This window comes from Phyllostomus discolor, chromosome 10, assembly GCF_004126475.2.
Source record: "Phyllostomus discolor isolate MPI-MPIP mPhyDis1 chromosome 10, mPhyDis1.pri.v3, whole genome shotgun sequence".
Classification (NCBI taxonomy): Eukaryota; Metazoa; Chordata; class Mammalia; order Chiroptera; family Phyllostomidae; genus Phyllostomus; species Phyllostomus discolor.
Genome location: NC_040912.2, coordinates 93,909,402 through 93,929,637, shown reverse-complemented (window position 1 = coordinate 93,929,637; position 20,236 = coordinate 93,909,402). Strand labels below are relative to the sequence as shown.

The 20,236-nt window shown below is 61.3% G+C and overlaps 1 protein-coding gene across 1 annotated transcript in view; it reads right to left on the bottom strand.

The window, feature by feature from the left end:
- LOC114507648 (dipeptidyl aminopeptidase-like protein 6) overlaps window positions 1–20,236 on the bottom strand; it is a 158,400-nt gene that overhangs the window by 22,421 nt on the left and 115,743 nt on the right. The window contains exons 9-12 of the mRNA XM_036010294.1: window positions 17,983–18,080; window positions 6,663–6,786; window positions 5,577–5,615; window positions 112–219 (exon numbers count right to left, since the gene is read on the bottom strand). Coding sequence (XP_035866187.1) covers window positions 112–219; window positions 5,577–5,615; window positions 6,663–6,786; window positions 17,983–18,080 — 369 coding nt within the window. The remainder of the gene's footprint in view (window positions 1–111; window positions 220–5,576; window positions 5,616–6,662; window positions 6,787–17,982; window positions 18,081–20,236) is intronic.

Below are 20,236 nucleotides of genomic sequence, written 5' to 3'. Positions count from 1 at the left end.
CATCCCACCCCTCCCGTCTCAGCGCCCAGGGTTATCCACCTCGGGGACTCGGAGGGGGCGAGCGGCTCCGGGAGGCGGCCCCCGAGCCGGCACGCCATCCCGGGCACTCACCTGGGAGGAGGACACGGCGATGTGGTAGAACTTGCCTTGCCCGCCCTGCGGGATGGCCCTCACGAAGAAGAACTTGCGCCCGTCCCCGGAGAACAGCGGCTCTTCGTTCTGCGGGCGACAGGGAGCCGGTGAGACGGGCCAGGGCCCGTGTGCTCGCGAGGGGCTGAGCGAGGGCAGACGGACGAGTCTGGAGGGGCGTCTGCTACGCCGTCTCCAACCAGGGGCAGCTGAAAGGGTCCGGCTGTCGGGGGTGGGGGGCTTTCCTCCGTGGAACCGGGAGTCCAGCCCCCAGTGTCGTGAGGCAAGGGGAACCATGAGGAATTTACGGGGAATCCACGTGGTGCCACCACACAGGGGACGTGGGTGTCACTCCAGAGAGCTTGGTGCTTGGGCAGCCCTGGGGGCCGTGCGTCCCCCTTGCACCGTGGGGGGGGGACGCTGTTAAAACTGGGGCACTTTGCAGGGTTCCTCCAGGGGCGCTAACGATCCATCACCAAGAATGGAATTCTGAACAGCGCCAGACAGGATTCCACCTGAAAATAAATTTTATTCCCTCCTTGTTGTCTGTTTTTTTTTTTTTAAGCCCACCCAGGAGAGAACAAGGACCAGCAAACAAGGATACAGTGTATCCACTCTAAGGACTCACTGTATGCATTCTGAGGATACAATGTATCATCCACTGTAGGCGGTGGAGGAAACCTCCCCGGGGACCTGTCTGCCCTGAGGCTGCTTGCAACTGGAGAGAAATTGATGAGAAAAAAAACGAACACCCCCAGTTTTCCCTGAGGGAGGGAGCCCCAGGCTGGATTCCCAGCCAGTGGCCACTGTCTCTGCCTGGTCCCCCCAGATCTGAGCAGCCGCTGCTCAGCCCCCTGCCGGCCCCCTGTGGGCACCTGTCATCTTGACGGGGCACAAAGAGGTTTAGGTGTAGCATCATCTCGGCCCCTCCAAGCTCCAGTTTGAAAGTTTCCCGCATGAACGCCAGTGAGTCGGCCACAGTACACGTTTTCTGACCCACGGAGCCGCGCTCACACGGGGACGCGAGGGCGGGACGGGAAGCGGGCCCCAGCTGGCACGCGGGGCCTCGGCTCCCCGCCGCGTACACGCACATGCAAATGTGACTCGCCCAGAGAAATAAACTAACGTGATTAAAACGGCACTTAATCTCCAGGAACATTTGCAGTGAAATGAAACCTTTAATCTGCAAATATTTATCCCCCCATTTGGAGGGGGGAGCGGCATTTCCAAGCGGAGGAATTGGCATTATTCCTCGTGCTTCTGTTTGCCGAATGCAGGGCGGACACCCCCGCGGTGCCCCGGCTTTCTGGGGGAGGGCTGGCACTTTCGGCAGAGAAAAAAGTGCTCTGGATAAATGGAAGACAGAATTAATTCTGGCCAGAAGCGTCGTGTTTTTAGACTGAGAAGGCGTGGACCGGGGGGCTGTCATCTTGACACTAATCCCTGGAACGTTCCACGGTGGGCGGGAGAAAATCCAGCCTTAGAGCTTCCCTGAGGCTCGGTGTCTTGGGCAGTAAATGGGTTTTAGTGAGAGAGTGCAGTGGCTAGGAGACCCGGGTATTGTTTTATCCTCACCCGAGGACATTTCTTCATTGCTTTTTAAAATTATTATTTAAAGATTGCATTTATTTATTTTTAGACAGAGGGCAAGGGATGGAGAAAGAGGTGAGAAACATCAGTGTGTGGTTGCCTCTTGTGCACCCCCTACTGGGGACCTGGCCTGTAACCCAGGCATGTACCCTGACTGGGAATCGAACCGGCGACCCTTTGGTTCACAGGCTGGCGCTCAATCCACTGAGCCACACCAGCCAGGACTCTTCATTGCTTTTTAGAGACAGGAAGGGAGAGAGAACAAAACATCGATATGACAGAGAAACATCCATTGGTTGCCTCTCGGGGGCTCCCCAACCACAGCTCGAACCCGCAACCTTTCAGTGTGCCGGGACGACACTCCAACCCACTGAACCACCTGGCCAGGGCGGAAGCCTGGATGTTAACCCTGGTCCCCACCCTCGTGGATTTGGGGGGAAGCGCTTCTCGCCTCCCTGGGTCACACAGATGGCTGGTCACGCGTGACGCCTGGTCTCTCGCCCTCCGTTCACGGCACATCGGGGCAGAATGACCGTCTTTTCTCGGTGAGGTGCTTCGTGAGTGGCGGGGGGACTCCCAGGCCCGCTCGTCTCGGCCAGACCGTGCCGTCACACAGCCGAAATCCCAGACGGAGAGAGACGGTCAGAAATGCACTGACAGGACAGAATCTTCAGTGAAAGCGAGATGGGCCGGTGCCCGTGTCAGTGTGTCCGTCCGCACCAGGACCCACTCTGAAGGCCCCTGGCAGTGGTGATGGGGCGTGTGTGTTGGGGTGGGGGGACTGCCTCTCTCTCCGGAATATTCTCTGAGGAGAGGGCACTTGGCGGGTCTCCACCACGGGACACAGGTTCACCTTTGCCTCTTCTTGCTTGCCCTTGGGAGTCTCCGTGGGGGTCTCACTGCCTCTGGACAGAGATCGGAGGAAAAGGGAGGAAAATCCAGGATGTTGGTACCACGTCCCAGACTCCAGTCTTCTCCCCAAACGGCACTGCGCCTGGGCCAGTGGGGCCGAGCACCTGGGACGCCTTCGTGATGGCTGGTGGTCAGCAGCCTCCCTGGCAGCCGGTGGCAGGTCCAACTACAAATCAGTTCCTGATTCGCCTTCTAGGACCTCCCGGTGTCTTGAAGGATGTGGGAAACTACAGATTAGTTTTGAAAAAGTGCATCTGTGGATTCATTTATGAGAAATGCCTTTGAAAGGAACGCCATGAGACATCACGGAAACTGGGTTTTCTGACGCCGTGAAACTGAGGCCACAGAAGCACCGCCCCGCTCGCAGGGGAGGGCTCCTTCAGAGGACCTGCTGTCTCACCACCCCCCCCCCCCCCCCGACAGCCCTGCTCGGCTTTCCACAGCTGTCCAGAGACGCATGCCGTGTGCTTCCTACGGGCTTTACAGTCTACATTTTAAAACATAGCAATCGCACTCCCTGCCCCTTTTTAAGGGCTGCCTTGATTCTGTGTGGGAGGTCCAGCCTCTCACGTCACACCCGGGCTGCCCACGGGGGGCTCGGTGGCTGTTCCCACACAGGCGAGAAATACGGGCGGGTAAACGCAGAACGGTCTCGCGGTGGCGGAGTCTCTGCGGCCCCTCCGTGGGGCCGGCGCAGGAGTGAGCAACGGGAATGGGGGCGGCTCCATGGGCCCCAAACTGGGACGACCCCTAGGACGCTGGCCAGTGGGAGTGCCTGACAGGGAAGCAGGGGCCCCCTGACCTGGCCTCCCAGCAAGAAACACTTCCGGGTGCTTCGGTAAGTCCATCCCTCACCTCCTGCTACCCAGGCGCAAATTCTGCACGCACATCACAGGGGGGTGGGGGGCAGGGTCTCACTCTGCTCTCCCTGGTCCCCGCCCACCAGGAGCTCATCGCTGAAGTTTCCGGAACGTAGGTTAGGTGACTTGCATTTGCTGCACTTAGAAATGTGTGCGTCCCTTTCTCCTCCCTTTCTCCACTGCGACATCTTGAGAGCCAGGGCTGCAGCTGGTTCATTTATTTTATTTTTTACATCCTCACACAAGGATATGTTCTTATTAATTTGAAAGAGAGAGAGAGATTGGTTGCCTCCTGCATGTGCCCTGACTGGGAATAGAACCTGCGACCTTTCGGGGCATGGGATGAGCCACACCCTTAGGGGCTCCAGCTGGCTCATTTAAAAAAAATTGAGGTGAAATTCACATGACACAAAAGGAAACATTTTAATAACGGTGGCGTTGTAGTACATTTGCAACACTGTAAACCACCCTCTACAGCCGGCTCCAAAATGTTCCCAGCGCCCCAAATAGAAACCTCTCTCCATGAAGCTGCTGTGAGCCACTCCGGGCTTCCCGGGTCTGCGACTGTGTGTATTCTGCACACGGCACGGGACCGCTCCAGGGGCGGGCTTCTGCATCTGGCTGCTCTCGCTGGGCACAGTGTTCTCCCGCGGTGAGAAGGGGGGCCAACCCCAAGGTCCATCCTCAGAGAAGCAGTGTGCGGAGCATCCTCGTGGCGGAAGGCTCTTCGCTGTTGCGTGCTCAGCGGGAGCAGCCGCCTCATCTCTGACGCCCACGATGCCTGGCACGTGCCCGGCACGACCACCCACCGCAGGCGAACGGGAGCCTGTACAGACAACAGACTTTCTCCGGCCCTCCCCTCCCTCCTCCCCAGCGTCTTGTCTGATGTGCAGGGAACACCATCATCACGTACATCGCTGTGGCCGTCTGTGCTTGGGCGTCACTGGCCCAGGTGGCCGTCGGGGACATCCCAGCCCCCTCCCAGCGTAATCCCCCACTAATATCTCAGGGTTCCCAACATTGCTCATTCTTCTTCCTTTAACTTGGACTTGGCCTCAAACTTGGATACAGGAAAACAAAAGAGGCCCCAGCGGCCATTCCTCTTTTGGGGATGTCCTGTGCAAAGCAGAACTGGATACATTTAAAAGCAACAGTGTCCATTCCTGAGGCCACCGCCCCAGAGAGAAGAGCCGGAAGGCTGGGACGGACCACTAACTCCCAGATAAGAGAAGCACAAACCAGTCAGCTGCTGGGTTACTCTTCCAGAGCCTCGGTGGCAGTCCCGTTGCCCGGCCTGGGGACTCTCCACACACGGGACCCATCCCATCGACCGAGACGCACGCCTGGGCCCTCCTCACGCGATCTGGAGACTCAGACCTGGTTCGATTCTCCCCACTGCATTTTCAGATGGGTTCCACCCCCCCCCCTAGGGAGGACAGGAAGGAAGCAAGCTTCCAAAATGCCCACACCTGTTCTTTCCACGGTCAGGCGTGGAAAGAGAAAAGGGAAAAACGATACCAGTGTTTGGGGCTTTATTTTTGACCCCTCCCCCCGACTTCTAACCCCCGATTTCCCAGAGCCGGCCTCTCTCAGCGGAGTCCGGGCTGGACACCGGTTTGGTGTCTGGTCCCTGGGACAGCAGGGTTGAGGCAAACCCCGGTGGCATCCATGGCACATGAGTCCCCCACGAGACCACTCGGGGGAAACAGAGACGTCACCCACGTTTTCACTTTCTTCCCCCGAAGCGGGTCGCAGGGAGGCTCCTTGGATGGCTGCGCCATTTCCAGCTCACCCGGAGGCCACATCTCCCTGAGGCCTCGGCACCCATCAGACACCTCGGGTCCCCAGGAGCTGGGACTTTCCAGCCAGCATCACGGGTGCCGGGGGCCACGCGGGGAGCAGGGCGGTGCCCGGGAGACCCCGCTCACCGGAGCCACGTGCTCTGTGCATCTCCTCGGGGTCCCCGTAGGACGCGCTGTGAGATGCCATTCTCTGCGGCAAACGCCCTCAAAGCCACCACGTGGTGCACACGGGGGCCGTGGCGCGGCGACACGCGTGGGGACTCGCGGTGGAACAGTTACCTACCTGTCTGTGCAGCCAGGCCTCGCTTTCGTCCTCGTGTTTCTGCAATGGGATGAGAGCGTCAGTGGGGCGGAGGGGTGGGAGGTGATTCGGGGCGAGCCGCATGCCCGCGGCCCCCGGCGGCGCAGAAACAGTGCGCCCCCCCCACCCCCGCCCGGCAGCGGCGTCGGCCCCGGCAGCGGGCAGCTCTGCGGCCGCTCGGGAGGGGGCGGGACCGGCTCTCTGCTTCGTCCCACAGTGCGGGGCTCAGAGCCGAGCCCCCTGAGTCCCCGAGAAAGGGAAATGTCACTCTCCCCAGCGGCAGGGACACCCCACGGCAGGTAGGAGGCCTCCAGGGAATGGGGTGCTCTTACCGCCCGAGGGTGGTCGCGGACCAGGCGGGCGCGTGCCCATTAAAGGCAAACCTCAGGGGCTGCTTTGTTTTAGGGATTTCTGTGTGTGTGTGTGTGTGTGTGTGTGTGCGTGCGTGGACATCCGTCGGCTTTATATATTTAAAAATATATACAAAGTGGATCTCACAAAACCGTGTGGAAGGAGGGCATCATAGAAGATCAGACAAAACAAACCCCGAAACCCCAAGGAACAGCTGCTCAGCACCAGGAGGGCGCCCCGAGGTGCCGTGGACCTGCCCCTGGGGTGACGCACGACATCGGGGACCCAGGACCGAGGTTGTGGGGACTCCCCAGCTTCCCAGCTGCGTGCTCCCCTTTCCTTCCCACCCCCCCGCAGCGAGCCCCCGCCCCCCCCCCCCCGAAAAACCTGGGTGTGCTCTGAATCGCGTGGCCCAGCCAGGTACGTCGCAGACCGCGACTCACTCAGGCAGCACAGTGACAGCGGCGGCGTCAGGGCGCCCAAGTCACAACAAGCCTTTTTTTTTTCTCTTCAGGCGGGAAATGAAAATTTGGGGCCAAACGGGAGCGCGCACTGCTGGGAGGCACGGAGGGGCCGCGCCCCGGGCTTGCGGCAGTACTTGCGTCGACCCCCAGGTGGCAGCAGAGCGCAGACCTGCACGCCGGCTGCCACCTGCACCCGCAGCAGGTACCACGATCGCTCCGCGTCCGCTCGCAGGGGCCCCGCCCCCTGGCCTACCTTGGTGCAGACGCCCGTGGTGGCGTCGCAGAGGGTGAGGATGGACACGTTCTGCGCGCGGCTCAGCCAGTTCACGGCGACCTTGGTGCTGGTGGCCCACTTCACCATGGTGATGTAGTATTCCCTGTTAATGCACACAGGTGCGGGGTGAGCGGCTGTGCGGTGACCTCGGGGGACCTTGGGGCCCAACACCCCCCAGACCTCTGGACACCAGGGCTTCCGCTGGGGCGCATCTGGGGGGCGTCACAGGCTCCAAAGGGGGCCCCGCCTGTGCCAAGCTCAGCTCTGCTCCCCTTTACCCTCTTCAACCTCTAGCTGACCAGGGACTGGACCCGGGCTTGGGGCACCCCTGGTTTAACAGCCTAGAGGTCGCAGCCGGCTGTCACCCAACCCCGGCCACACCACAGAGTTCTGGGCTCTGTCCTCTCGGGGGCAGGAAATACAAGGCCACTCACACAGGGTGGACGGGGTCACAAGGAAACTGCACTTGAACATGAGAGAAGTCAGAGTCAGGGAAACGGGGGGACATTTGGGAAGCCCTTTTAGAACCCAGGGCAAGGGGTCACCTCTGGGAAGGTGGGGGCTTCTCATGGAAAACCAGGGTGGGTGGCAGAGGAGAAGGGGTCACCAAGGACAGAGGAAGGCACGCCCACAGGGGGCGGAAGGATCCCACTGTGCATATTAAGGGGGTTGCCCATGGTCCAGGCAGATGAATGAGACACCCCCATATGTCCTCACAGGACCCTTGAGTTCCAAGGAAAACAACTCAGCAATAAGTTTCAACACAGGATCAACATTTTGGCTGCTGTCAGCTTTCTCCACGGTGCCAGGTCGAGTGGTATTGAACACTTCAGTGTGTTTTTAACGAGCAACCTCTTGTTCACAGCGTGTCTTCCTGAATATGCCGCATGCCGAAGGCACGGATTTCAACACGGAAGGCACAGAGTTATAAGTTTAACACGCGTGAAGATCATCTCCACAATCAACTCTTCCCCGTCTGGTCCTAAGCCACTCTCAATTTGATTACACATTTGAATGCAAATGTTAAAAGGCACTGTGAAGTGATAAAAATGGTATCAAGTAAAAGAAATATTGGGTGAGTGTTTCATATAATTATTCGCACTGAGGAACTACAAGGCTCCTGACAGAAACACAGACGGTGAAAGAGAAAGACACCACTGAAGAGAAAAGGAACACGAACACGCTATGTTCCTAGGGTAAGAAGCTGGATGGAGGGGGAACGTTTTCAAAGTCATAGTCAGTCTGCAAGCACGGAATCGATGACACTGAAGCGTCAGGGGGCAGGAACCGTGTCCGCCGTGTTCACTTCTGTGTCTTCGCACCGGGCACACAGGGCTTCCCACGTGATACAGACTAGAGATTTGCTCAGGAAAGCAACCTGCCTCTAAGACAAAGGGCAAGGAGTTTTTTTTTCTGGCAGAGAGCCGCTAACAAAAGAATTCCAAAGTTCATCTAAAAGAAGCCATGAACAGTAATGGTCCAGATGGTTTTGTTTTTAAAAGATTCTGACCCCGCCGAGAGGGGTGGAAATGAAAAGGTGCTAATGCTGCAGTCTGGCCCCAGACCCTGACCAACGCAGGAGCCAGCGGGCCTGCAGGTGGGCGGACGGCCTGAAACCACAACGGTCTGCACGGGAACAGCACGGCTCGTGTGATGATGAATGTTTTGCAAGGGTGTCATCCCGAACCAGTGGGGAAGGGATGATGGACACGGTCCACGCCGTCGGGAATGTGGCTTAATGATTAAAAGGCAGACAAGCAAACATGGAACAAGGATGCATTCCGGGGAAAAAAATCTCAAAGGAAAATGGACCGAAATGCTCGCTGCAGTTGGGGGGGGGGGGTGGCAGGTGATGATTGGTGCCTGTGAGGCAGAGGTCACTTTTTAAATAAGAAGGTCACGAAGGATGCATGGGAGGGTTCCACTTTCACTCGGCGGTTCCCCCATTTGGTTAGGTCTCCTCTCCCCGGAAACCCAGCCGCGGTGACAATGAAGGAATAAAGCAGGTGTACGCCCACACTGACAAGGACAACGGGGACGGGGCTAGGTTTTGCCCTTTTCTGGAAATCAGGAAGCAGAGAGGAGGAGAGTTCCAAGGGCTGGGCTGGCTGGAAAAGTCGGTGACCTAAAATGCCCACGGAGGGGGACCCCGAGGGAACTTCGGGGACCGGAGGTCAAAGTGCAGCAACGTGACACGCAACAGAGAACTGTGGCTGAGCAGGGATTTCACGGGAGAGTCTCTGAATGGGAGAGACGACAGAGGAGAACACATTTCGATACGTTATTTCAGCGTCCAGAAGGCGTTCAGGAGGAAGAAGGCACGTGATCCACAGGGAAGCAGGTATCAGAGCGACACGAGGTCTGTCGCCAGCCAGGCGGAGGTCCGGAAGCTGGGGGACTAGATCCCCAAACTGGGGGGACCATGGTTTTGAAATGACAAATCCATGTACAGCTGAGAGTTTCAATGAATGTGAGAAAAAGGCATCTTTTTAAAAAAGATATTCAAGCATTCAGACAGTTTACTTCTCACAGTCCGGTGCTAGCAAAGCACCTCAAGGATGTGCCCAGACAAAAGTGGGCGGAAGCCAAGGGAGAGGATGATGCACTGGCTCCCCCTGGAGGGCGGGAAGGGACATACGCCCCAGGGTGGCATCCAGGCCGATGGGACAATGAGTGACCCATCCAGGGCAGAGGAGGACAGTGGCAGGTACTTGGAGAGATCGGTCTGGGGGAAAGGGCATTGCAGATGGAGTGGGATGGAACCCAAAAGTTCAAGTGAAAAAGAAAAGCAACTTAAAACTCCAGGAAAAACAAAAGGCTGAACGGAAAAGAGACAGTCACAGACTACTCCTGAGCTCTGCCATGAAAGATAATCACTCATAATAAAGCCCATGCTATTGATCAATGTTCATGTTTTAGAATCAGCCTACAGATAAGTAAGGCTTAATTACGGTTACCGGAAAGAATGCAAATGCTGTCACGTTCAATGATACACCATCAAATCCAAAGACGGAAGTTTCTAAGTGGCAGGGACAGGGACGGGCCCTGCAGGAAAAGGCAGGGCTAATATTTTCCTCTTGCAGACTGGGGAGTTATGAGTTTTTGTTTGTCGTAATGCAACATGGAGGGAGCTTGTGGGAGTATTGTTTGAGTTTATGACGGTAACCCAGAGAGACGGTAAAATGCACATAGAGGGAGAAGGTAGAGGGCTGTAGAGGTAAGTGTGCCGACCTCTTCTCTATCATAAAGAAAGATAATAACAGCCCTGGATAGGTACCTCAGTGGGTTAGAGCGTTGTCCCAACACCCCAAGGTTGCGGGTTCGATCCCCAGTCAGGGCACATACAAGAATAGACCAGTGTATGCATAAATGAGTGGAACAACAAATTGATGTTTCTCTCTCTCTCCCCATCAAATGAATTTTAAAAAAGACACCAAAGAGGAATACATTAATGAGTAGAAATCAGTGAAACGAACATTTTTTAAAGTGATATGACGTTACTCTCAGGGGAAATGGGATGAGAGAGTTAAGGTTTTCTCCCTCAGGGGCTGGGATGGTTGAGGTGTGGGGAGGAAAGGACTATTGTTTTTTACTGTAGCCCCTTCAGTATGACTCTACTTTAGGCAGGAATATGCAGTACCGTGGTACAGAGGAAACAGGAAGGTAAACGTAAATGACAATGAACAACAACAACAAGAAGAAAATGTGTGGCCTTCCGGAGAAACATTCAGTGGCCCTGGAGGAAGCCAGGCCCGTGGGTTGGCACACGGTCACACAGGGACAGGCGGCCACCCTCTGGGTGCCCCTGGCCAGACCGAGTTAGTGAGAACAGGGTAGTCTTCCCAAGCTCCTCCAGAAGCGAACCGCTAACAGCACAGAAAACAGGAGGAGGCCGGTCAGCAAAAGGATACTTTCTTAATAGTATCCACCCACGAACTTGGTAAGTCAACAGAGTAAGTACCCACCCCGGCGGCAGCTGCGTGTGTGGGCTGCACCAGGGAGAAGGGGATAGAAAGTCTCAACTTGAACTAAGACTCTTGCCCTTTAGCCCAGGACGCTGGTCACCGAGGCGAGGGACCTCCGCGGTCACCGCCCCCACCCGAGAGACCAGGAAGGGCCTCCCGCAAGTTCTCAAGCCGACCCAGGTCTGAGCAGAACTCGCACCGAACCGAACAGGGGCAGCTTCCACAGGGAACGCGCCTGCGCCCACGGAGTATGTCCCCTGGCCTTCGGACCCCGGAGAACGGAACCGGTGTGTCCGACCGAGCGCCGCGAAGCTCTCCTTCCCGTAGAGACCGCACTCGGCCGCTGGTGGCTCTGCGGTGCGCAGGCGTCACGGGGGTTTCGCTCGGGGGAGCTTCCGCGGTTCCTGAACTTTCCAGAACGGGGCCTTCGGAAGCCCCTCTCCCCAGGCGGGCGCCCCTCCAGTGCGGCGGGGGCCTGCGCCCTGGGTCTGGGCCCTCTTTTCCGAGGACAGGGGCACTCCCGCGGGTCCCGGCTGGACCCCTCCGCAGGGCGCTGTGGGGGCTGGGTGCGCGCTGTGTGCTGGGGGGCAGCTCACAGGCAACAGAGCCTGAGGACCCCCCATGCCCACCCCCTCCTGCTGAGTAGGCGGGGCGCGCCGACAGCCTGCTTCCCCTGTGGAGGGCTCGGGCGTCCCTGACCCACCCGAGGACAGTGACAGTGGGTGTGGAAGAGACCCCCCAGACCCCATGTCCTCCACGGCCACGGTCGCCTTTCCCTCCTTCGACCTTTCCCCGCCCCTGGGACCTGTGACGCCAGCCCTCTCGCCCTGTGGTGCTTCCCCGTCCTCGACAGCCCCCTGGTGGCAGGACGGGGGGAGCTCCCTGGGGCAACGCGCAAAGGGCCGGCCTCGTACTGTCCCGACCCAGTGCCCAGGCCGGGGACGCGGAGAGAAATCCACCCAACAGTCAGGACGGGAGGAATCTCGCGTCTCAGGGCGACAGGGGGCAGCACTGAGCAGACGGAGGAGAGAGCGACAGGGAACGAGAAAGATCTCGATGCCAATAAAGGGAACAGCAGTCAGAGGAGGTCACCCCGAGGGGAGGTGGGGAGGTGCTGATGTCGCCAACAGAGAGGGGATGCGGAGCGTCTAACGCGACCAGACGTGGTGACGGGGCCCCGCTGCCCTGTGGCCTCTCCCTCGGGGCCTGTGCCACCAGTGCAGGGGACAGACCCCCCACCCCCGGGTCGCACAGTGACCTCACTGTGATTGTCCTGTCACTCCCCACCCGCCTCGGAGGGCGTGCGGACGTGGGGACCGGAGCCTTTCCACGGGCGCCACGTTTGCCCCCGCCCCCCCGGGGTGTGGCAGTGTGCCGTCACCGTCACTCAGACAGGCAGGGGCCGTCCGAAGAGCCACAACCAGCAGCGACGGTGCTGGGTGCCCGTGGTGCTGTCCACCAAGGCTTACGTCACCAGGGGAGAGGCGGCATCAGAAACAGTGTTTAATTAGCCCCAATCCGGACCTTAACCCCTAACCCTAACCCCTCACCCAAAACCCTAAGCCTAACCCCTAACCCCAAACCCTAACCCTAGCCCTAACCCCAAACCCTAACTCTAACCCCTAACCCTAATCGAAAACCCTAACCCTAACCTCTAATCCCTAACCCTAACTCTAAACCTTAACCCCAAACCCTAACCCCAACCTCTAACCCCTAACCCTAACCGCCAACCCTAACTCCAGCCCGAGAGGCTGCCTGGAATGCTAATGGTGACGAGCTTGGGGGGGGACAGGCGGGGAGGGGTCTGCTCGGCCGGGGCAGCTGGGGCGGACACGGCGGACACAGACATGCCCCGAGGATCCCAGCAACACGTCAGCGGTGACGCTGCACAAGTCGCCTGCCCCCGTGGGCCCCCTCCTTCGCCTGGACGGAGGGTGCGGGACGTGCAGGGGACTCGGGGACCCCTGTGGACCCCTTCCGTGAACAGGGCCCCACAAACAGGAAGCCAACAAGAAGACGGGGGCGAGGGGCAGGTGTCCATGTGGGTGGCAGCCGTGGGTCCCGTCTGCTCACACCTGGGTGCACGCCCGGCCCAGTCACAACCACGACAGCTCAGCCATGGTGACGGCTCCCACCCTCCTGCACACACCGTCAAGTCACGTCCCAGGTGGGCCAGCGGGGCCCATGGGGCAAACTCCGCCTGTCACTTGTGCCCTTGGGGTTCACGTCTCCCCCGGCACACCCAGCCTTGTGACTCGGCCTTGGAAACCCTTGTCCAGGGCGTCACCGACATCTTCCAGTCGACATGGCATTTCTGGCCAGAAGAGCTTCTTGGCCCACAGAGGTGGCTTACCGACGGGGCTGGGGGAGGCGGACCACGCTTTGTTTTTCTGCGATGCACGAGCCTGCCAGAGAGCACAGCGCGGCTCGTGGATCTGTCCACAGCGTCCCCAGGACCACCTGGGGCCTTCTCAACCGCGGGCCGCAGCTGCGTCATCGCGCCTGCCTTCTTCATCAGATGCCCACGCACGCAGGTGTCCCAGGCCCCGATTCCCAGGCGTCTGAGGCACCGGACCTTTGTACCGGCGTCAGCAGCGGAACCCGAGACCGACGGGAAGGTGGAGAATGCCCTTGTCCGTGATCTACAGGATCAAGCCCCGTTCTATGGCAGCACGCACGGCTTCTCGCCCTGGTGGGTGGGTGGGGGGGAGCAAAGCCCACCCCCGAGCGGACACTGTGACCACCCACAGCCGCTGTCTGGTCGAACCGATCTCCTTGAACAAACTCCAGTGAGCACTGAGGCCCTCACCGGGTCGCAGGAGGTAGTGGCAGCGATGGGACCCACTCCGAGGGCACAGAGAGCATCCCTGTGCGAGTAATTAATTCACCCCCAGGACACTCTCAGGAAAACTCGGGAACCCAGTCCAGAGGCAACCGCCGCCTTCCCGGAGCCAGTGAGGTGAGCACAAGAGACGAGCGACCGGGAACACGCCGGCAGGAGACAGACGCAGGGGCGGAGGCGCGGACACCTGGAAATGAGGGAGTCCTTCCAGCCGGTGGGTCTGTCGCGCCGAGAAGGGCTTGCCCACCGTGGCCACGCTGCAGGGCCACGCGAGGGGCTTCGAGAGGCTCCACATGCCCAGCCCTGTGCGTGCCGGCGGACCCTCCTCCTCCCGCCGCCGCTCCCGGGAAGCGGCTGCTAGCCGTCTGCAACGCCTTAAAAGAAGGATACGGGCTTTGCGGCACTGACTTTTGTATTTATTTAGTTATTTTTAGAGAGAGGGGAAGGGAGGGAGAAAGAGAGGGAGGGAAGCATCCATGTGCAAGAGAGACCTCGATTGGTGGACCCTCCCAGGTCCTCAGCTGGGGACCCAGCCCGCAACCCAGGCACGTGCCCTGGTTGGGAATCGAATCGGTGACCTTTTGGTTCACAGGCTGGTGTGCAATCCACTGAGCCACACCAGCCGACACTGAGGTTTTTAAAATATTATGTATTTCTTTGCCTGCCGCCTGTCCCTGGCCAGGGCTGCGAGGGCTCCGGATCTGTCTCCGTCCCGTTTGTGTCCCTGCGCGGAGCAGGCGCCTGCTTTCCGTCTTCCCCAGATCGGCGCTGGAGGAAACCAGACTCCGTCACCCCCAGAGACGCCCTCGGACACGACGGCAGAGCTGCGCCCAAGTCCAGGGGGAAGCGGCTCCCCCTTTTCCGTCCACAGCCTGGAGGCAAGTTCTCCTGCTCCTGGAGTCCCCACCCCCCCAGCTGAGCCCCGGGACCCTGCACGCGGCCTCCCCGAGCCCCCTCCACACCGAGCGTGACCTCCCTGCAGTCCCCGCCCTCGGAAACGAAGAGCTGCGTCCTCTCGTCCCGTTAATTCTCTGCGGATGTGTCGTTCCTCTCGGAGACGCTGTCTCAGCTGCTCCAGCTTCCTCTCGTTGCGATCATCCCCCGAGACGCGGGCCGGAGGCGCTACTCAGCCCCCTGTTTCTGCCTCGCTCTTGTCCTTCTCAGCGTCGCAGCGGGACGCGGGGCAGGGTGGGGAGGAGAGTTTAACCCCCCCCCCCACTCAGCCCCAGCTTCCCGCATCCGGTGAGTGGCAGGACGGCACCGGGGCTGCAAGTGTTTGGGGTTTGGGTCCCAGCGCTGGACCAGGACAACCGAGACGTCTCGGTCTCCGAGAATCCAGTGACATTGGATTTTCGGGCGGCCGCGTGTGAAGTCAGTCTGCCCATCCTGAGAAGGTGGGCTCTGCTCGTCCCCGCCCGCCCCGCCCCCGGCCTTGCCCTTCCAGGGGCGGAGGGAGGGGACGCAGACCCCCCGGCTGGGAGTGTCCTCAGAAGAAGACTGAAGCCAGGAGTGGGCGCCCAGCTGTGAGCGCACTGATGGGCCCGCGTGCCGTGGGAGCCCGGGGCAGCGCACCTGAGAAGGGGCGGAGCCAGTGCAGGCATCGGAGGGACGGGGGTGGGGGGGCCCCCGGAGAGCCCTGGTAGGGGGCGGGGCTTCAGGCCGCGCTGGGAGGTTCCGCTTCACCCTGAGGGAGCCGGGAAACCACGGGGCGTTTCTGGGCGGAGGGCGCACGGGCTCTGGCCCGGTGTAGAGGGTTTGCTGGGGACTCTGTTTGGGGAGCCATTCTGAGACGGTCAGAAAATTCATTCTCCACCTGCACGGAGGCAGAAGAGGTCACTTCCAGCGCCAGGTGTCTCTGGGGTGGGGGTGGGGGCGGATGCCCCCAGAGCTCGCAGTTGAGCAGTTGAGGGGCCCTGATGCATCCACCGCCCAGCAAACTTCCCCTGACTTTTCTCCGTCAAGCTGTCCCCATATGCCAGCTCCTCAGACGCCCTGCGGACTGGTTCTGACACCTCGCTGGCACCCTTATGAGCCGATGGGGGTCACACGGTGGGTCACACGGTCTTCGGCCCACGCTCGCCTGGGGGCCAGTCTGTCCAGTGCAAGGAGACCCGGTGGGTGGACGGGTCAGTGGGGGACCCAGGGACTCTGAGGACAGGGCGGGCGGAGTGCCCGAGGGGAGAGGTGCCAGCCGACGGGGCACCTCCACAGCCTGGAATCGGGCTACTCCCATGAGCCGGTCCCGCACTGAGCACATTATCTCATTTAGTCCCCACCCCCACCCGTGAGGGGATCCACACTCATTGCTGTAACTCGTCACCATTTAGCAGGTGACGGCGCGGAAGCCGGGCTGAGAGCAGACCGGGGTCCGAACCCAGGCGGCTGCCCTGAGACCCGTCATTGCCAACCAGCTGTCCTCAGTCCGGGCACACGGGCTGATGGCTGGGGACGTCTGTGATGGTCACAACTCGGGGGAGGGCCCTGCCGACGTCCAGGGCCAGAGGCCGGGATGCCGCTCCGACGCACGGCTGTGATCCCGGCAGCGTCTCCAGGCCCGAGGTGCCACTGGCGCGCCACCGCTCTGATTCGGGGTGTCTGCACCCCGAAGCCGAGGTCGGCCCCTCTCCCACGCACCCCCCCCCCCTGCATGCTTCCCACGGCCCAGCTCACACGCGCAGTTGTTCACCCGCCGGGGTTTCTCCCAGCCTACCGCCCCGTGCATCGTAACCTCCCTGCTTCCTGCCTCACAGAATCCTCCGTCCCTGGGTTGGCCAGTAATCGATACTCAATACACCTCCGCTCCGGGTGGTCTACGATTTCTGATGCGTCTGTGCTCACCCTGAAAAAGCCCCCGGGCGTGTGGCAGGGAAGGGGCTGACCGAGTGTGGCCGCTGCCTGCGGGGCCCTCGATGGGGGAGAGAGGGCGCCGCTACCATTGGCTGGGGGGGAGGGGGAGCGAGTGGACGGAGCCGCGAGGCCCGGGGAGGCCAGTTTTTCCTTGTCCTTGAAGCTGATCAAGCCTGCGGAAACGGCCCCACCAAATGGACTAAACGAGATTTTCAATTAGCTCGCACAGATGGCGCGGATTTTCCAGGTGACTTTGCACACTGATTCCGAGAGCGTGCCGGATGGGGCCCCGGGGGGCCGCGGGGCAGAGACGGCGTCTGCGGGTCGCTGGGAGGGGAGGCAGAGCACGGCGCCAAAGGCTCCTTCCGCTGCGGCGCAACCCTGCCAGCCCGGTCCACTGGGCCCCCTGGCCGGCGCCCACACAAGGCCCGTCCCCAGGGAGGGGCCGTAAGGGGTCAGGCCCGGGGACCGGCTGCCCGAGGGGGGACCGGCCCAGGGCAGGGGCGGGGCCTCGGGGCGCCCTCCACGGAGGGCTGGCCTGCCCACCCGAGGGCCTGAGTGCGTCGGACCTCTTGCGGAGGGAGGGGGGGCTGAACACGCCCCAGGAGACTCTGCAGGGGCCTCGGGCTCCAGGGGCGCGGGCAGATGGTCTGACTGCAGACGGGTGTCACTGCGGGAGGTGACAGCACAGACCAGCGGAACCGCGGGTCTCCTGCTCCGGTCTGAGCTGGGCACCGGGAGCAGCCCGAGGGGCCGGGCCATGGCGCCTGCCCTTCCAGGCGCGCTGCTGGAAGCTGCTAATCATGGGGGTTGTTTTGTAACTCGATAGCAAAGACCCAGGCTGGAGCTGGGGCAAAATCTGGGCTATTTGGTGAACCTCAGAAGGAATCATTTTGGGCTTCCCGGGCCCGTTTCTGGGTGAACGGGGATCTCTGAACGCACGGACCCGGGTACCAGCTCCACACCCCCCGCTTGCCCGCCTCCCCATGGATACTCCGGCCAGAGGGGGCGCAGGAGGTCGTCGGCGGGCTCTGCAAGCGCCTGCGCCCCCAGGCGGCTTGAGTCTGGGGCCGGACGAGCCTGACCCTCAGCCCACCTCCCTTGGAGAGGCCACTCCGCTGCTCTGGGCAAAGAATGCTCCGTCTAAACCAGGCGAGCCCCACGGCAGGCGCGTTATCTGTGTTAGAATGTTCCTCCAGCCACGCGGCGGCCGCCTCGCCATCTGCGAGGTTTGGCTCCCGGAACCGGCGTCTCTGCCCGGATCCCGGCGCCAGCAGGGGCCCGCGAGGCCCTGAAATCAGGCTCCGAAAACGGGGCGCCGGAGACCGAAAGTCCGCCGGCGCGGGTTCTCCGGGATAGGCCGTGTCGAGCGCCCCCTGCTGGAGACGTGCGGTCGTCCGGGGCCCCTTCCCGGGGCGGGTGGGAGACCGGACCCCAGCGTCGGTGGGACGTGGTGGAACGGGTCTGACTCGCGTTCTGGTTCCAGGAGCCCGACACGCACCACGTAAGGAAGGCTCTGGACACTTACCTGTTCCTTGGACGCTAGCGCTGGCCATAAAACACATCGGAGACCATGCAAACGCGACCCCGATAGCTCATCTAATTGTTACTGTTTTGCGCCGCCGCGGAGAGGGGGGGAGCCCACCTCATGCGCGGGTCGTCGGGCGGCGTCATCTCCAGGTCGTGGGTGGGTCCGTTTAGGCCGATGACGTGCAGGGAGATGGTGGGGTTTTCACAGCCAGCCTGCGAGGGACGGAAGGACGGGACGTGAGGAAGCCTCCTGCCATCTGGACAAAGCTGAGCCCCGTGAGGCCTTCCCAGGGTGGACACAGGCCGGGGGACCCCGGAGCTCCGCGCTAAGGGGCGGGGCCTGCTGAGGGCACGTGGTTGCTGCGAGGACGTGAGGACCGGAGGTGACCGAGGCAGCCATGCCCTGCTCTGCCCGGGGTCCCACCCCATGCTCACTGCTCCCCCAAACCCCGGCCCCCTGCATCATCTGTCAGTGCCAGGCGAGCACCACTCCACGCGATGAACCCCCGAGGGTGGCAGAGGAACTGGACACGGAGAAGGAGGGGAGCTTCCAGAGGTGGAGAGCATTGCTGCCGCCGGCCGGGCCCGGAGGCGGGGACAACAAGTTCCTCGGGAAGGGACGGAACCCCCTCCCTGCTCACCCGCTGCTCCCTGGGCCCTGGGGCGGAGGGGGGGTGCACCGGCCTGGTGGGAGGGGCGGGGGGGCGGCCAGACTGCCGCCCTCAATTCCTCTGCTCCCCAGAGGAAGACAGCCAGTGTGCGGGGGTCTCGGGGAGCCGTGCCCCACGAGCGGGCTGAGTCAGGCGGGCCCCCAGCTCGCGGCTCTGACTCAGAAGAAGGCGTTAGGGGGCCCAGGTTGTCTGAGCTCTGCCGGCTACACTGGGGCGGCTCTCTGTCAGCACACAGAGCCTCCAGCCCTGAGTGAGTTCCGCCCGGTCCCAGGGCTGAGCGTGCGGTCAAGGACGTGGGCCCTGGATGGAAGGGACCCTGCTGCAGGGGTTCCCCTGGGAAACCGTCCTGGGTGATGACAGCAGTGTGTGAGTGAGTGACTGTGTGACTATGAGTGTGTGTGTATATGTGTTAGTGAGTGTGTGAGTGTGTATGTGTGGTGTGTGAGTGTGTGTTTGTAGTGTAGTGTGAGTGAGCATAGTGTGTCAGTGTGTATGTGAATGTGTGTGTTTGTGTGTGTGTACTGTGTGTGTACTGTGTGTGGTGTGTGTGTGGTATGTGAGTGTGTGTGAGTGTATGAGTGTGTATGAGTGTGCATGTGTTCCTGCATGTGTGAGCATAGTGAGTGGTATGCGTGCATGTGTGTGTGAATATGCGTGTGTGTGGTGTGGTGTGGGGTTATGTGGCCGTGTCTGGTGTGGTGTGTGTAAGTGCATGGTGTGTGTGCGTGTGTGTGTGAGGGGTGTGAGTGTGTGAGCGTGAGCGTGTGGAGGCCCCAGGCGGGCCGAGAGACTGGCACCGTCCCCCCAGCGCCCTGTAGCCCGGGCCCGTCCGCGGGGTTCCTGCTAACGACGAGCTGGGGCAGAGAGAGAGGGCCCCGTCCCGAGGCAAACCCGCGTCCCGGTGACACCTGGGTGCCGCTGGGACGGAAAAAGGCAGAGACAGAGGCTCCTCCCCCGGGGGCCACCCGGACCGAAGGGCAGCGGAAAATGGGTCACGCCAGCTGTTGGGGACCACGGTCTGGTCCCTCCGAAGTCAGCACGTGACACCCCGATGCCTAACGGGGGGTCACTGGGGTTCTGTTCGGTTGTGACAGTTGGCCCCGTGATGGGGTCAGTGCCCTTACAGGAAGAGGAGGGGCCAGAGCTGCCCCTCCGCCCCGTGAGGACACAGGAGACAGGTCACCCATGTCCCAGTGCGGCTGGGCACTGCCCAGCAGCCTGGCTGTGGCCTCCCGGCCCCCGGACCTGTGAGCAGTGAGTGGGTTCTCTCCAAGCCCCTGGATTTGCTGCCGGGTTTGTTCCAGCCGCCCCTGCTGACTGAGACACCGGGTGTCTCCCCCGCTGCACCTGGCCGGCCCCACCTGTGCGCTGTGGTCCCTCCTGCTGCCGCCTGCCGGCTGGCACGCCCCAGCTGCCGTCTGACACTCGGGGAGCGGGGCTCAGTGCCCTCTGGCAGAGGCCGGAGTGGCCCTTCAGGGGGACCCCCGTGTCAGGAAGTGCGCACTGTCACCAGGCAGGTGCAGGGGCCGGGGGCCACCTACGGTAGCTGAGAGTGTCCACGGGAACCGTGTCGCTCCTGCAGACATCAGCTCTCTCCGGGTGAGCAGGCGGCCCTCCCCTGGCACGCTGTTGCTCTAGTTTGCTGACAGAATGGGGCCGGACGCTGGACTCTGGCCCCTGTCCTGCCCACTGCTCCAT